General features: G+C 37.9%; 3 protein-coding genes across 3 annotated transcripts in view; 1 reads left to right on the top strand and 2 right to left on the bottom strand.

The window, feature by feature from the left end:
- The first annotated feature begins 1,301 nt into the window (after positions 1 to 1,301).
- On the top strand, positions 1,302 to 4,250 carry LOC116308955 (uncharacterized). The gene is made up of 3 exons (XM_031719469.2): positions 1,302 to 1,684; positions 1,906 to 2,023; positions 2,908 to 4,250. Exons 1-3 carry the CDS (start codon positions 1,334 to 1,336, stop codon positions 3,219 to 3,221), a joined length of 783 nt encoding a protein of 260 aa, XP_031575329.1. The 5' UTR covers positions 1,302 to 1,333; the 3' UTR covers positions 3,222 to 4,250.
- Positions 4,251 to 6,977: 2,727 nt separating this feature from the next.
- LOC116308949 (uncharacterized) lies at positions 6,978 to 11,747 on the bottom strand. Its single transcript, XM_031719465.2, has 2 exons — positions 11,101 to 11,747; positions 6,978 to 9,943 (listed from the first exon to the last, which is right to left on the bottom strand). Exons 1-2 carry the CDS (start codon positions 11,434 to 11,436, stop codon positions 9,068 to 9,070), a joined length of 1,212 nt encoding a protein of 403 aa, XP_031575325.1. The 5' UTR covers positions 11,437 to 11,747; the 3' UTR covers positions 6,978 to 9,067.
- A 3,930-nt stretch (positions 11,748 to 15,677) lies between these two features.
- LOC116308875 (uncharacterized) overlaps positions 15,678 to 18,546 on the bottom strand; it is a 28,362-nt gene continuing 25,493 nt past the window's right edge. Inside the window, 1 exon segment of the mRNA XM_089031626.1 lies at positions 15,678 to 18,545. Within this exon segment, the coding sequence (XP_088887752.1) occupies positions 17,916 to 18,545 (630 nt within the window). The 3' untranslated portion in view covers positions 15,678 to 17,915.

Raw genomic sequence — 18,546 nt, 5'->3', positions numbered from 1 at the left:
TAAGATACATGGACTGATCATATTATAATACAAGCTGAAGTACATGCTGTGAATTTTGAAATTCATGTTATATAACGTTATGAGAAATCCGAATTAGAATGAAAATTTACAGAAATAATCTTTGTAGAAACAGTACTGGATAGTTTATGTCACATAGCCCAGATGCATTCTAACATTTTCTACAACTACACTCAACATTTTCTTTCAGATGTCCCGCCGATTTACTCCAATTTTTCCATTTCTCTTTTGTTTGTTTCTTCTGTTGTCATTTCAATTATTCGCCGAAGGCGAAGTGAGTATAGGGGAATAATAGCCGAAACGAAGTCGTGACGTTGTTATTCCCGATATTCACTGAGCCTGAGGTGAATAATTGTTTTAGTGTAAATACACAGGAGATTCTTTCAAAAAAAGGGAAAAAAGAGAAGATAAAAGACGTATTTAAAATTAGGAAACAGCAACAAAGCGGCTGGCCGCCATCTTGGATTATCGGTGAAGATGATTATCGTGTGATAATCTGAGTTTCTCGACCAATCAGCGCGCGAGATTTTCAATAATCACCTGTGTATTTATACTAATAAATAATAACTACTTTATTTTAGCATATCCATTTGGTGGCTTTATATATCTGAAATTTTTCTAAAAACAAAAACAAAAAAATTGTATATACATGTATAATGCAAACAATAGTGCAAATAATGATTATCGTGTGATAATCTGAGTTTCTCGACCAATCAGCGCGCGAGATTTTCAATAATCACCTGTGTATTTATACTAATAAATAATAACTACTTTATTTTAGCATATCCATTTGGCGGCTTTATATATCTGAAATTTTTCTAAATAAATAAATAATATTATATATACATGCAAACAATAGGGACTCGATAATCAATAATTAAAGTATACATGATAAAACTCTAGATATTACATAAATGGGGAAAATTTGCGTGATAATATAAATAATAAGTATAAATGATAATAAAATAAACATGCAGTAAATATTCTAAAGAATCTTAAGCGGGTTCATAAATTATTTACCGGCAAAGCTGCAGGTACTTTAGATACTTGTATTCATAGACTGCCTTTTACCCCCTCAAAAAGCAGGAAGTTAAAAGTGAATTGATGAAAGTTCCAGAACGACAATACGTTCACTTTTGTAAATATTATTCTTATAGAACGGGATAAAATCATTAAAAATAAATAAATTTGTATTTTATTCAAACGTCATACTGTTACCACACCAATGTACCTTCATACAGGAGAGCAACACTTTGAATATATCATTCTTGCTCTAACTCTCGACGAGTAGACAGCTAATTTTATAAACAAAGCCATGGAGTTCCTCGTTCTAATTCTCCTGCTTGTTCTGTTGTATAAAGTGGACCATATCACAAGTACCAACACACACGATGATCGTAACCCAGGATTGTTGTTTGATAACCATCCTGGTTACCTTCTGTCTTTACCCGCCAACATGACCAAAGTCAAACAAATAACTACCAAAGTCTCTAGCAAGATGGATTGTGTGTTCGCTTGTGTTAGGACATCTTGGTGTCGTTCGGTCAATTTTAAGATCACAGCTGAGATGGACGGTCGTCACATCTGTGAGCTGATAGCTACTGATAACTATACCAACACAAAGTATTTGAAACAGGACGAGAAATTTACTCATTTGAACATCAAGGTAAGATATACATGTCCAAATATTGTGCAGTACAGAAAGAATTCTATTTCTATTCATAGTTAGTTTGCTGCGGCAATAGACTTTTCTCGTTGATAATTTCGATACCTCCACTAGTACCATAATCTTTCCTTTAATCCTTATCTTAATTTTGAACTTTGTTGGATGGTCAAAATTTTGGTATTCTGACGAAGCTGTTTTATTAATCTTAATTTCCGTTATAGAATCCGTGTGCAGACGAGCCATGTCTTAACCAAGGAATATGTATACCTCATAGTAACGGGTTTGACTATCGCTGCAAATGTAAGGAAGGATATCACATTGGAAATAACTGTCAAAAGGGTGAGCTTAAAGTCAAAAATTCTTTTTTGGAATTAATTCCTTAAAAAAAAAAGATATTTTTAGCCTCTCAAGATTTCAGTATTAATTTATTTTTTCACGTTTTTTTTAAAACGAACTCTATTTTTAAATATAATCAGGATGCTTTAAAAAAATGTTATGTGTTATGGAAGTGCTTGCTCTTGGTAGAAGAACTGTAAGGACCTCTTTACAAGGAAGTATAGGTTAACCTAACACTGGGCGGGTTATCCTAGCTTAGTTCTATAATTTTTCCTCTTCTTTATTTTAACACCTTTACTGGCAAACGCACCCGGGTTATCCTAGTGCTAGGGTTACCCCCCCTGTCTGTTTAATATTGAAACTCTTCTGACCGGGTTATGTTTCCCCTTCATTTAAAGTCGCTAGCTAGGGATAACTCGCCTTCCAGGGACAACTTTTAATTGTTTGTTGAATCTCTTGTTTCACAAATAACTTAATGATTATCATAACCCAGCAATTGACTGTCTGTTGAATTAAAATATTAACAGGTAAAATAGATTTTAAAGTCAAAATTACCGCTCATACATTCCTATCGTAAAGTTACCCCAGGCAGTAGAGTTAACCCTACCTATATTTTTTCCTTACGAGCAATTACCCTGCGTGCAGACCAAATTGAATTCTCGTTAAGGGAGATCAACTCGGTTTGCACACAGGCTACCGAACTATCTATTGGCCCTATAGCTAGTGGGTTAACCCTGGCACAAAAGTTACCCTACCTGCTTGTAGAGTGGGCCTAAGAGGGTCTGCTTCACAAAGGTTTATTGTACTCCAACTTGGCGCATTCCCGTACGATGAATTACCCATCTTGCATTCCATAATTATAACTAATTAGCTTTTTAAACTTTCAGTGACCTACCTCTTGGGTAGTCCCGCGGAGACCTGTACCTCCGCCTGCGCGTCCCGCGGGATGTCCTGTATAGAGGTTGGTGCATTCCCGAACAATGCATTGTCCATTTTCCACTCTATCAATGTGAATTGTAAGACGCCTGAGGATACGAATTGGTATCTTTATAAGGACCAACCTAACTATGTTGTTGCAAGCCACTGGTCAGAACGATGCACGGGATTTAAGGGACTAAATGAGTTTGAACATTCTACCCATTGTGGTATAGGAGGCAACCCAATTGTACAGAGGCTTTGCCCGTGTAAAGAGCAATTGTAGGCTATAAGACACGACAATCACGAGAGTGTTTTATAGACAACAATTTTCTTAGTAGAAAAGCCATGGAAAACAAGCATGTTACCTGCTGGAAGGATTGGATATTCAATGATGAAGATTTTGAAAAACTTTATCAATGTTCAAATCGTGAACTGAACATTTAACCTGTACAAACTCGTAACTGAGAAAACCAGCTTATTGACATTTTGAATGCACAAGGAACCGAGAGACTGAAAATTGATTTGATCAGTCATAGTCGGCCAGTCAAGAGGTGTAACGGGGAAGGCGTGGCTAGTGTGCCTCTGTTTTGATGGTGCTTCTAAGGGATGATTTGTCGAGGTTAATGGGGATTGATCCACCCCTACATGGGGGATCTTGGATGCACCCCCGCCTGTGAAGTATCACGTCATGAATGTAACCTGTTTGGATCTTAAATAACAAGAATCAGTCCTGGCGAGGAGGCGTCTATTACTGATTCGCATATCAAGCTTTACTCTATATCTTAGTGTCGAAGTTGGTGTAGATAAAGCTCACTCCATATACTATGGTATGGTCAATTCCATATTTGGATTGCGCGGAAAAGCGGCAAACAAAAAGGCCGTCGTTTTATAACGAATTCGACATGAACGTTTTTGAAGAAAAGAAAAGAAAAGAAAAGGAAAAAAGACAAGTTAAGAAAGAAAAACTTTGGAAAATCGAGGAAGGATGCGGGGACGATGCTAACTCGTGGGTCTGCCTCGCAGACAACAGACACAGGGAAATACGACACTCAATGTTTGAAATGTAAACAGCATGATTTTGAAAAGTGCTAAAGAAAGGAAGACGTCTTTTGTTTCTTTCTATCGCGTATACATCTTCTTCGATCTTCTTCTTTTTACATACATACATCATTTTATTAAACAAAGCTGGTTAAGGTTCAGGCAGCCAAAAGATGATGTGGACCTGCACTAAGGCTAATTACACAATATTAAAAAGTCTAATATATTAAAATTCTATATGTAATATTTAGTATTGAATTTATGAACCATTGTAAAGCACGGAATAAAAAAAACATATCCCCCCCCCCCCCCCCCAAGTTCTGTAGTGTCATTCGTAAAAGCCCCCCGCCTCCTCCCCCCATATTTTAGGTTGGATTCGCCCTTGCAAATGCATATTAAGACAATAAAGACGTTCAGATTGGCTGAATATGAAGTGAATAATTCAATGGTGATATTTCTTGATTTAGTGTTGCATCTTTTTTAAGTTTTAATTAAGCCGGTCAAGAGTTTTTCTTTAGGTTCTTTGGTTTTCCCCACTACGTGAAAAACACCGTAATGACTAATTTGATCTGCGCGTGTTAGCCGTGCCCTGACTTAGATCAGCCAAGAAGCTGTTTCTCGATCTGTGAGTTAGCCGTGCCCTGACTTAGATCAGCCAAGAAGCTGTTTCTCGATCTGTTAGTTAGCCGTGCCCTGACTTAGATCAGCCAAGAAGCTGTTTCTCGATCTGTGAGTTAGCCGTGCCCTGACTTAGATCAGCCAAGAAGCTGTTTCTCGATCTGTTAGTTAGCCGTGCCCTGACTTAGATCAGCCAAGAAGCTGTTTCTCGATCTGTGAGTTAGCCGTGCCCTGACTTAGATCAGCCAAGAAGCTGTTTCTCGATCTGTGAGTTAGCCGTGCCCTGACTTAGATCAGCCAAGAAGCTGTTTCTCGATCTGTTAGTTAGCCGTGCCCTGACTTAGATCAGCCAAGAAGCTGTTTCTCAATCTGTGAGTTAGCCGTGCCCTGACTTAGATCAGCCAAGAAGCTGTTTCTCGATCTGTGAGTTAGCCGTGCCCTGACTTAGATCAGCCAAGAAGCTGTTTCTCGATCTGTGAGTTAGCCGTGCCCTGACTTAGATCAGCCAAGAAGCTGTTTCTCGATCTGTTCAAGTTAGCCGTGCCCTGACTTAGATCAGCCAAGAAGCTGTTTCTCGATCTGTGAGTTAGCCGTGCCCTGACTTAGATCAGCCAAGAAGCTGTTTCTCGATCTGTGAGTTAGCCGTGCCCTGACTTAGATCAGCCAAGAAGCTGTTTCTCGATCTGTGAGTTAGCCGTGCCCTGACTTAGATCAGCCAAGAAGCTGTTTCTCGATCTGTTAGTTAGCCGTGCCCTGACTTAGATCAGCCAAGAAGCTGTTTCTCGATCTGTGAGTTAGCCGTGCCCTGACTTAGATCAGCCAAGAAGTTGTTTCTCGATCTGTTAGTTAGCCGTGCCCTGACTTAGATCAGCCAAGAAGCTGTTTCTCAATCTGTGAGTTAGCCGTGCCCTGACTTAGATCAGCCAAGAAGCTGTTTCTCAATCTGTTAGTTAGCCGTGCCCTGACTTAGATCAGCCAAGAAGCTGTTTCTCGATCTGTGAGTTAGCCGTGCCCTGACTTAGATCAGCCAAGAAGCTGTTTCTCAATCTGTGAGTTAGCCGTGCCCTGACTTAGATCAGCCAAGAAGTTGTTTCAGGGTTCTATCTGTGAGTTAGCTATGCCAGATAAGCCAAGAGGTTCATACAGGAGTTCAAAATAAATAAAATGATACAACAGGTATTTTTTCTTCACGTTTTTCCAAATAAAATACGGCATAGCATAAATTTATTTCGAGTCAAATTCTGTCACGTAATAGACCTCTTCGGCTGACGTAATGTTTTCCCATTTCAGACTACGTCATTCCCTAGAGTATCATTTCTTTGTTTAAGGTTTGCGCTCGGTTGTACATGAGAAGACACATGAATATGGATGCAGCTCAAACAAAGAATCTTATTCTAAAAGGAAATAACACGTGGTCTGAAATGGGAAAACATTACCCCAAGCCGAAGAAGTCTATTCTGTCACGCATTTTCAATGCATTAGCCCAGTGAATAGAAGTGATTTTCTTCTTGATTTGGCCGCCATGTTTGTTCCCCTCAATTTGATGACAACAAAATGGCCGTTGGATTTCAACTAAATTTTGATCTATCGATATCGCTTTCATATAACTTCTTTTAAATAAAACTTTGTCTGAAATATATAGTATTGCTTTCTCTTTCATCCTAGGGAAGGTTTGTTTTATATTTGTCCTTGGAAAATTTTCGGTGACGTAATTAGCCCAGGGGAAAGCCAAGAATCTGAGACGGTTAAAAGAGATAAAAGGATGAGATAAAAGGTACTTACCGCCGTGTTAAGTGTGGTAAAACCGGTCATAAATTTCTTAGTTTTTTACCGGGTGCCTAATTTAGATAACAGTAGAAGTTGACGGGAAAATAATATCGGAAAAATTATATGTATAAGTACATAAGGGGGAATTATATAGGAAAGCAAAGGTGCACGAGAAAAACAATCTTCTATTATGGAGCAAAATTTTGGATTTTCAGGCTAAAAATGAAAATAAAAACCCAGTTGCTAATAAGCTTTCGATAACAGTGACGCAATAATTAAAATTCAATTCGCTGGTCAATTTTCGCAAGAGTCATGACCTCAGTTTTGCAGTGACGTCATTTCTACATTACTATTTCAGATCAGCTGGCTGTAAAGCGGACACCTCTATTAGCCATTTCGAGGTTGAGAAAAAACCAGCTGGATCGAGTTGGTATTGCAGTGGAACTTTGTGGGCTGTTTTAGGGGGCATATTTTCAAGATGGCGTCTATTCCTTCCCTACTCGCCCACGATGCACTGTATTGTCAATTCGACCAAGTTTTCATCTTACCCTCGGAACAGCTGACACCAAATACTTAAGAGATAATATATGGAGAATGACGATCCTGCACACGATGGTTAACAATGACTTATTTAGTTTTACTAAAGAATATATTACAATTTGAATTATTAAAGAAAGATTAGCAAGAACATCGAAATCTGCGATTCTGTGCCGCCATGCCTTTGCTGCATAGTACTTGTACTTAGAGTGAAGGCATTAAACCCGTGCAATAGATGTTAGACTATACACATTAGTAGACCCTAATTTCATTGTTTTCTTTTGTGGTCTATGAGATTACACGTTGACTAGCAGTTTTTATTTCACCTATTTTGCATTACTTGAAATAGACCACTTTCGAATTACAGACTTGTTTACTCAGGTTTAACCTCATTTCAGCGTCAGAATGTTCACAAATACCAACAGTAAAGCAGTGAATGCACAACTTCAACAATACAAACACTCATTGACTTTAAACAGACCTTCACTGGAATACATGAATCGATTCTATGACACAATCGAGGCTAACCCTGAGCAATAGAAAACTCGATATTGGAGTATAGTGAATACAAACTATTGCAAGGTTATATTTTTTCCGCCAGGGCTATTGATGTAGAGTATAGTGATACATACAGTTACGCAATACTGCTTTACATATATAACTTTATATAGTGTCTGTTTGTACTCTTATACAACGTCCTACTGACATATGCACCGAAACGCGACAAATAATGGCCAACTTAAAAATAACTATTGTTCTGGACTGGCTAGCCTCTCATATATGTGAAACCCGTTTATGTTTCCACGTGAACACGATTCTAGTCATCGCAGAACAATAGTTATTCAAATTGGTCGGCATATTTCGATTCGGTGCATTCATCCAATATGTACAATGACTATTATTTCACTATTTGTCATATGGTAAAGCTATCCTCCTCTGTAAAGCCATTTAAGTGCAAAAATACCGGCCTGAAACAGCCTCTGATAGAGGTGAGCTAAGCTCTTTCATTGAGTTAGCTGTGCCCATGTCTTTCAGTCAGCCCATCTCAGAAGCTGTTTCATGGTATTCTTCGATTGCGCGTTACGTCAGTCATGGCGGCCATGTTGGTGGTAAGTTTTAAAAGCACTTCTCATTAGCATTCATTACTTAAAACCACCACCATAGCCGCCATGTCTTTGTTATTTGACTATCTTGGGAATAGTTGCAACTCGGCAGCAATAGATGAAATATGAAAGAGAAATCGAGAAATCGTTTTGTTTCGCAAACCACGGTAACCACAGATCTATGCATCACATCTGTACAGTGAATCAGGCCAGCGGCTAATGTAGATCTGTAGTCACACTCACTTACTAGCTAGTAGCATACTAGCTAGCTGTTGTTTATTTATTTCTATTATTTTCATATTATTTAATTATTTATATTTCCACTTAAACATTATTTACATACTTGTTATTCACTTTGTCTTTATATTTTTTTGCTCAACAACTTTATTTGCCAACCGTCTTTATGTTAAATAATATAAGCAGTTACTCAGCTAGATTAGCTTTTTAATTATTTCTGAGTAACTTTTACATTAACATGTTCCACTTTCTACCTTTTTTGTAATATTCTCAAGTATAAGATCATGTAATAAAGTTGATTGATTGATTGATATCAACTATATCACAGCACCAAAGATAACATGTCCCATTCCCTCTAGGGGGATCGAGGAATGAAACGTAGGACCTCTGAGTACAAGAACGAGTCCCGTGTACGTGGGGACAGGGCAAAACGAGGTTTTCAGAGAACGGGCATTTTATATCAGTACAAACATTAAATATAATGAGTTCTATACATACATTAAAAAGAACCTTAGGCATTGGAATACAAATATTTCTTAATAACCCTCAAAAAATGAGGTCATCCCCTGCACACTTTAATAGCTGATTTACAGATTCATCTTACAAAGCATAGGTATTTTGTAGAGCAAGCAGGTACAGGCCTGCGTGTTTTATGGCTGACCCATTTCCAACCCTGTGGTATTTTATGCAAAAAAAGTCAATACGCAAATGCATGAACTCTCTTATTTCAACACCTCTATGGTTATATATATATAAACTAACTTCATTATATTTCGGGCTTTTTAGTTTGTTGTATTTGCACTGATCAAGCAATGTTTCTGCTCAGCTTTTATCCGCTGTTGATAATGTCTCCGAAGTTTTCTACTATCCACGTTATGACTACGCCGACAAGATGCCCCAGACATCCACCCACTGCACCACAAACCAAACTTTGCTTTAGTTTTGAGAGGGTGCGCAAATATTCCTCAATCTTCGAAAAGATTTTATCGCTGTACGTGGATCCGAGATAGCCGAGGAAAAAACGGAAAAATCCTTTTGTAAGTATTTCAATAACCTTTACCGTAAATTCCCATCCAGAGCGAATAAGAATACCTTCCCACCATTGATCGCAAGCCTTCTTTAGTTCATAAACGCATATTCCAGCCTCAATGAAACCACCTACTCCACCATACTTCAACCCCAAGTAGACAAGGCCAAAACAGATTACCCCTTTTAAAATTATAAGGAAGACCTTTTTGACGATTTCCTCGTGACTCCCTTGATATTTCCCCCCCTTATATTCCTCGTACACCTCATATAACTCATAAACGCCTATTCCTACATCGATGAAAACACAAAGCAAAAGCAGCCACTTGCTATTTTCGCGTATGAGCGGATTTAATTTCTCAGCAAAATACTGAGCAGATGGCAGATTCGACACCAGTCCACTTCTTTTTAAGAACAGAACGATTTCGTCAGCAACATTGGCAATGACCATACCCGCTGTTTTGGTATTCAACATGGAATGCAAAGTCTCTACTAATGCGACGTGCCAGCTTTTCACTTGGAGGCTGACCCTCAATCCACATATGCACCATGTGACAAAATGTTCACAGTTATTTTTCGTGGGGCTGTAGTAGTTTTCCCCAAGTCTTTGGTAAGCACGTTTGACTATTTCATCAGGTGAGAATCTTCTCAGATCCTCAGGCCAAACAATTACTTCAGCCTAATCAAGAGAGGAAAAAACCCGTGATGGTGCAATTAACCCTTTCAGTTACAACACGTCGGAACACGTCCTCAATTTGGAGGACCGCATAACAGTAGGTTTCCGATTCTCATGAGATTAAAATTCTTAGTGTTTTGTCCTCGCGTATAAAGTCGTCAATAGGCAGATTAAGATTCACGTTTTTGCGGCCCCCAAACGACAAACGTGACCACGTTTTCATCGTTTCCTACATTTCACTCTACCTTTTGCAAACCTTCTCGACAAAGACGAGTAATTTTTTGTTTATCTACTACTTGGACTTTTTTGCGATTCCTTTTCACTAATTTTAAAGAATATTTTAATGGTCAACTGACGTTTCACGTTTGCCGTAAACGAGAATCTTAAACTCTCTATTACTTCATTGCTACAACGAAGTTCATACGAAACTGTGCGCGCGGTAGATCTGGGAGCGTTACTCGCTCTGTAAGGGACAAGCTTCACAGAATTGAAGCAAACAAAACCAAACATCGATAATACAAAATTATTTCGGAAAGACTTTGCTTAACGGGCTTAAACAAAATATTCGACAAACACGACATTGACGTCACGTGAAAGGGCAGGGATTAATCACTGAAAGGCACTGTTGCGAATCAGTCTGCTCATTAGAATATTTTAGTAAAATTCACAAGCATGTAAAACTGCGATATACGAAGGGATCCTTCTCAGAATCGTGTTGTATGCGAGGCTAACAGGGTAATACAAAAGAAATGTCACAAATTCCATGGAGGAAAAGTGTGATTTCTTTGGTATTTTCATGTTAACCTCGCATCCAAGTTATTTTTGAAAAGGGTGCTTTCACTTTCATTTTATCCGCGATCAAAAATTTTCCTTCTTCGCGCTTTATTGACTGCATTAATTTTTTTGATGATCATAATCGGTTTCCAACATGCTCGGTTTTTCTACGGTTCCCCGAAAGTTTATTTAACAATACAGAGACATAAGCAGCCGTATATAAAGCATTTTAAAAATATTTTTGAACGATTTTTTAACGCTTGTCAGTCCTCTGCTAAAAACGGTAGCCAGCCGATCAGCGCGTTATATCTCAAATATTTTATAAGATGCAGTATACAATATTTCTATGAACATGTGTATATACATAAGTTAAAGTATATGCTTACTTTTTTCTTGATCAAGTCATAGTAAGAGAGAGTTGTCTTGATTATTTCACCAAGCCTTCCACTGTCTGAACACGATGTTGATTGGGAAATTCCACTGCGACTCCAAATTGGACCAGTGTACTCAGCGATTGTTATATTTTCATCGTGTATTTCTGTGCACACTGCATGGTGAGTATAGGACTTCCCTGCGCCTTCCAATCGTAAATGATCACCTACTTCCACATTTCTTTTTTTGGGTAACACTGGCACGGATTCAAACGTATATTTAGCCATAAACTGGTGTTGTTCCTTCAGTGACTTGTTTTCTAATTTGGCAAAAAACGATTCGTCTGGCATTGTTGCGAACGGTGAAGAGATCCAAATCACATGTATGTGTATTTCATTCGGTTTATACAACGTGTGGACACAATCGGAGTCTTCTAGTTGGAGTAGAATAACCTGATCTGCCTTCAATATGAATACTTAGAGTCGTGGAATGCGTTTAGTTGCACAATCAGCCAGCCTGGAAGCAAAATAAAAATGTAACATATTTCGGTTACATCACAAATTCTAGAAGAAATTTCGGACTTTTTAAAAACCATCAGCCTTTAAGTTTTATGGTGTCTGTTTAACTATTTCCTCGAACTACGACATAAAAATTACGCCAAAAATTAGGGGATTCCCCGTAGAGTGTATTTAGCAACTTACTAATAGTCAAAGAACGTTATGCGTGAACGCTTTCTGTACGATTATTCGAAGCTTGAAATAAACATTCGTAAATTGAAACGATTATACGTTTCTTACGGTTCTTAGATTGTAATCTGACTTTCAAATTTTCAATACTTGCTATTCAATCTTTAATTAACTAAAATAAATTTTAAAAAGTTGACACTCTAGCCCTGGGGGAGGGGAGAGGGGAAAGAAGGGAGGGGCTCTCCCTTTACCCTCCTCCCCCATCCCCTTCCCCACTTAGAGCCGTGCTACGCAGGCTATGAACACTCGGACAGACAACCAGTTATTTTCGTTCCCGACATATTTCATTCCTGTCTGAAAATTAATTGTTACGGGCCAGACAGCCTTAAAGTTTGAAAGCCGGAATATAGTCGAGTTGACTTTATTAAACGCTGACTCTATTCTTAGCATATCCAAACTGGACATTGTCTGACGGATCGATGATTAAGAATTGGGAATAATTAAGACCTATTGTTCCAGTGGCGGAACAATGAAAATAGATCCAGAGAGACAAAGGCGAGAGATAATGAGACTTTGGAGGGGAAAAAAAGGGGGGTGGGATGATCGATGGGAGAGAAAAGGAAAATTGGTTTTCCTCAAAACTCCATACTATGCACAGGGGGCAGAGGGGGGCCACTTTTCTTTCATTGGTTACGAAATTGTCTTGTCGCTCCGCCATCTTGTTTTACATTATTCACCGCTGTACATAATATAAGTAAACTTGAGCCCGTCAGATACCGCGCGCGATCTGCTGTGCCTTACATGACTTACAGTGGATGATTGCGCGCTGTGCGTAAATCTATAAATATTGAAAGGGAAGAAACTTCAGTCACGTGATGTTTTAATGTGCACTGCAAGTCACTGGTGACACCGGAAACGGAAAGGGAAATTGTACTGTCGAAATAATTCTTCACCCTTACCCGGTAAGGTGAAACGTTCGCCTTATCAGTGTGTTTCTCAACAAATCTCCTCGACCTCTCCCCCACTTAGTAGTATATTTGTCAGGTTCCGTCACGATTCTGCCTCGTTTTCAACTCAATCTAGTGATACGTCACATCCGTTTTGTCTTCTTTTTCGTTAACATTTTTACTTCCGTCACCAGTGACCTGCAGCGCACATACGAGCAAACCACGTAGAAAATTGTTACACGATAGAAGGATAATTACGATTAATTCAAGCGATTTGATTATTTTCTAATGCGAAGAATGAGTAAAATCGTAACATGTCTGCAATTCATCGTGAAAAAGCAAAAGTCAAAGGAGTTATTTACGTTTTTAAAAAATCACGTGACTAGAGTTTTTCCCCTTTCAAATTTTTCAAGCAATCATCCACTGTAAACTGTAAGTCATGTAAGCTAAGGCACAGCAGAGCGCGCGCGGTATCTGACGGGCTCAAGTTTACTTATATTATGTACAGCGGTAAATAATGTAAAACAAGATGGCGGTGGAAGACAATTTCGTAAACAATGAAAGATGAAAAATGAAAAATGAAAAATGTCGTTCGTGTGAACGACACTCTCAGCAGAGTGTAATGTAGTTAGAAGATAGTTTATCAAGAATAAGTTTGGTATCTCGTTTTTTACTTCTCGTTTTCTATCTTATTTTATTTATTTATTTATTTATTTATTTTTTGTTTTTTTTCGTTTTAGTTTTTGTTGACGCCTTTTCATTCTCAGTCCCGCTCGGCTAATTTAGAATTTACACAGGAAGCTCACTAGGGAAAAAAACAGATAAAAAAAAGAAATGCCTAGCGTTTTTATACCACAGTAGGTAGGCGTGTTTACCTGATATGCGTCTCTATAATATATGTTTTGATATTTTCCTTAGGAATCTGAGAAGTAAATACAGAAACCTAACTGACCATGATAAGGATCACGTGGCGTGCACGTGATCCAGCAGAACTGATGTCACACGTCACACTACCGTACACCTGCCATTATGTCACACAATTTCACACTACCATACGCTTGCCTTTAATGTCACACTACCATACACCTGCCATTGATATGTCACACAATGTCACACTACCATACACCTGCCATTGATGTCCCATAATGTCACACTACCATACACCTGCCATTGATATATCACACAATGTCACACACTGTACACCTCATGCCATTGATGTCACACTACCTTAACCTGCAATTGATGTCATAATGTCACACAACCATACGCCTGCCATCGACATGTCACACAATGTCACACTATCGTACACCTGCCATATGTACTGTAGTTAAAGTCTTCACCTTCCGGTACTTCTCCATACTTTTTTTTTAGATAGATACTAATAGATACCATATAGATACTGAGAGAATACGTATTATATATGTATGCACTCGCTTATGTCTTAGTATATGTATGTATTCGTGGATGTATATTGTGATATATTTATTATGGTAATAAATGTTATCTGTGGATGTATGTATATGTATGTATATGTGTACATACGTATGTATATATAATATATTCTGTTAATATTCTATAATAATTATGAGTGTGTATGTATGTATGTGTGTATGTGTTTTGTATATATAGAATATAGTATATATTCCTTTATTTAATATATATATAGAGAGAGAGGATATTACATGGGCGCGCGGAGATACGAACTTTATCTTCGAGTGTTGAAAAGATCTCTCACAAGTGAGCGCAGCGAACGAGTGAGAGATTTTCAACACGAGAAGATAAAATTCGTATCTCCAAGCGCCCATGTAATATTCTGTTTATTATATAATTATCAATGAAGTATGTTTTGGCTTTTTCAGGCAATTTTTTCCGTGTATTTTTGAATAGCCATCGCAATGGTGTTATTTTCACACGTGAAAATAACATGTTATTTTCACGTGTGAAGATATCAATTTTTCGAAATAGAGAAAAATAAATATTTCATTGGTAATTATATAATAAATATATATATTTTAGCTTTACCTAGGTCTTTTTTCTATTTAATTACTTCACTATATATTCATTTATTATTTTATTTGTTGAAGATGTAGAGCTACTCTGTAGATATGCTTCAATAAATCATTGTTATTATTATTATTATTATTATTATTATTATTATTCGTGTATATTGCAAACAAGAACATAATTGCCAGTTGATCTGAAAAAGTGACGTATAAATGACGGCACTGCAAAACTGAGGTGTCATGCAGCCTGCAAAAATTGACAATCAAAAAATAAAAACATGCCTGTCATTGGAAAAAAAATTAAAATCATAAAATATTGCGCCACTATGATCATTACCAAAGTTTTTTTCATTTGGTTGATTTTGATTGGCTAAAATGCTTTCTCAGATCGGCAGGAATGCACTGTCATTCTAACTCGATCCAGTTTTTTCCACAACCACGGAATGGCTAATACTGAATTAGGTGACAGCAGATTTGATATCATCCCTTAGTACAGAATTGCTTAGTTTCATTAGACGTCATTTCTTGTCCTGTGCAGAATGATCATCACCCGAATCGCAAGTCCTTTCTGACATGGATGGTCAATCTTTGACCACCATTTTGAGCAGCCATGCAATTCTTTTATAAACTTGTAGAACAGGTTGACGATAACAAAGCATTTCTTATTCGCTTCTATGTGTTAGATCAACCAAGATGGCGGCTGTTTCATTGCTATGGTGGTGGTGTTCAACCATTTCCAAGAGAATTAAATAACAAAAGACACGGCGGCCATGTTGGAGGATATAACAAAAGAATTCATTGACAATTCTTTTGTTAAGTTCCTCCAACATGGCCGCTGTGAAAACCATCAATTGAAACCCAGCAATTAAAAATATTATTTTTAGCGTTTATCTATTCGAGATAAATCATAAAATATAGTTGAATATATTACAGATGATATTAGATAGACAACCCATTTATATCTATTACATTTTAATCGTATAAAATGACATTAAACGTGATATTTAACAATTGAATCTGATCTGCAGCCAGAATGGTCTACGAGTCAATAGCCCATGAGGGCCAGAAGTTTATTTTTTAGTATTAACCTACTAATAGGTCAAATAAATGAAATACAAACGATGTTGAAATTAGGTTGAAATTGCTTATTTGTTGCGTTAGACCTCTAGTAGTTCATCCAATCAGAGAGCCCAGCATTTGTGATAAACCATTAATAGGTATAGAACCTAGCTAGCTATTCATTATTCGTAACAACTGTACGAAGCAACGAGAATAAAGCATGCTTTCTCCATCGTATAATACAGCATAAAAAATGTTCTGAGAAATCAAATGCAGCTGTCTGTTTGAAACAATGATTAAGACAACAGAAAATGCGATTAATAACACCCCTCCCCTCCCCCTCTAACTCTTGTTTTTAGTTTCCCCTAGAAAGGAAAATGAAAGACGTTCCTTGATTACAGACTCATTTACTCAGGGTTATCCACGTTTAGTGTCTAAATATTCACAAATACCAACGGTAAAGTAAAGAAAGCACAATTTCAACTATAAAAACATTTTAAATACACTTATTTCAATAAAGTTAGTCACCAAAAACCTAGAAAACAAATACTAAAAAAGCATATATATATACAAAGCTTTTTTAATGCAAACTGCAGCTCGATGATGCTCAGAAGAGGTGAAACTGTAACCGGTAAAAAATTCGCAAGTCCATAATCAGTTATCAAGCGGTTGAACTTGAAAAATGAATCTACCCATAATCCTTGTCGGACTCAGCTTTATAGCTTTTCACTGAAACACATGAATATTCTGCGTAAAGTCGAGGCTAACCCTGAGCAACAGAGGACTGGAAACTAGAGTATTCACCAATTTCCATACATTGGTTCACTGGTCGAACACAAAGCACTCAAGCGGATTATTCTAGGGATTATTCAAATTTGAACCTTGCAACCTCGACTGAACGCTTTTAGACCAGTAAACCGATGTATGGAAAATGGTGAATTGGCAAAAACGTTCAGTTTTCTCTGGCCATGAATCTCGTGGTCACTCGCCGTAACAAGACAAGGAGAATAATCCAAGCTACAAAGGACTATTAGTAACACCAGTAATAATTTTCCTCAGCTGTCTGTGAAAAATGCGTTACCAGTGTAGTAACGACGATGCTCCATTGATGCTCCATACTTCCATAGTAGGTGACATGTTTCCATGACCTCCGTTTGAGATACACCGACAAATGGCAGGAGAGTTACATAGTGAAGTAAAGTGTTGCCATGTGAGTCTACACTGTTTGGATCAGCACCTAAATTCACAAATGAAGGAACTATCTGTGACAGTTGCTCACTTGAGACCTGTTCCAAAATGTTTTCTATGGTCATTTTAGTTTGATCATCAGCCATCGACAAGAACTCAGAAAGACATCCTTTGTGCATAAAATATGAATAGGAAGTTGTGACTTCACCCAAAGACGTACACATAAGCACAATTTTGCAAAATAGCACTTCTATTAGTGCTTTTACTACAAGTTTTTCCGTATAACCTTTTCTATAAAGCAGGTTCAATTGCTCAGTCAGATGAAAACGATTAAAACGAACTTCATTGTGCAACATTTCTTCGATAAGAAATGATAAAATGCCTAAATTGCAATTGTCTTTTAAATAGAGATTTCCACCATTTTCGAGAAGGTAAAGGGCAACCACTGGTGAACGCTGCAGAGCATAAAATAAGGGCGTTCTGCCATACTGATTTCTCACATTTGTCAAGGCTTTACCTTTCTCCACCAAAGTGTTTATATGAATGTCCAAACCCAATCTGACAATAAGAAACAACGGAGTTTCCCCTTTGTCGTCAGGTAGGTTGACATCAGCACCTGCGTCAATCAATAAACCAATAGAATCGTCTAAAGAAATTAGTGATACGCAAAGCAAAGCAGTTTGGCCATCATCATCAGTCTTGTTGACATCTGCACCAGCATCAATTAACGCCTGTACAATACTTTCATTTTCGTATTCGATTGCACTAAACAAAGCAGTTGCGCCATCATTATCAGTCTTGTTGACATCAGCATCAGCTTCAATTAACGCTCGTACAATACTTTCATTGTCCTTTCTGATAGCACCAAACAAAGCAGTTTCGCCATCATAATAAGCGCTCTCGTGATTATTGCCAAATAGGTGTGCGCCAAAGAAAGAAGTTCCATTTAAATCTCATGAGTCTCATTGACATCAGCACCAGCAACAATTAACGCTCGCACAATATTTTCATTATCATTTAGGACTGCATTAAACAAAGCAGTTTGGCCATCGTCATCAGTCTCATTGACATCAGCACCAGCATCAATTAACGCCTGCACAATATTTTCATTGTCCTTTCTGACTGCAATAAACAAAGCAGTTTGGCCATCATCATCAGTCTCATTCACATCAGCACCAGCATCAATTAACGCCTGCACAATATTTTCATTGTCGCTACTGACTGCAATAAACAAAGCAGTTTGGCCATCATCATCAGTCTCATTCACATCAGCACCAGCATCAATTAACGCCTGCACAATATTTTCATTGTCGCTACTGACTGCAATAAACAAAGCAGTTTGGCCATCGTCATCAGTCTTGTGGACATCAGCACCAGCATCAATTAACGCCTGCACAATATTTTCATTGTCCTTTCTGACTGCGCTACACAAAGCAGTTTTGCCATCATCATCACTCTTGTTGACATCGGCAACCGCATCAATTAACGCCCGCACGATACTTTCATTGTCGTTTTCGACTGCAATAAACAAAGCCGTTTTGCCATCATCATCAGTCTCATGTGACATCAGCACCAGC

The sequence above is a fragment of the Actinia tenebrosa genome, unplaced genomic scaffold, assembly GCF_029948245.1.
Source record: "Actinia tenebrosa isolate PJP-AT-01 unplaced genomic scaffold, QUT_ActTen_1.0 PGA_scaffold17__23_contigs__length_9995812, whole genome shotgun sequence".
Classification (NCBI taxonomy): Eukaryota; Metazoa; Cnidaria; class Anthozoa; order Actiniaria; family Actiniidae; genus Actinia; species Actinia tenebrosa.
This window is presented reverse-complemented; position numbering and strand designations above follow the sequence as displayed.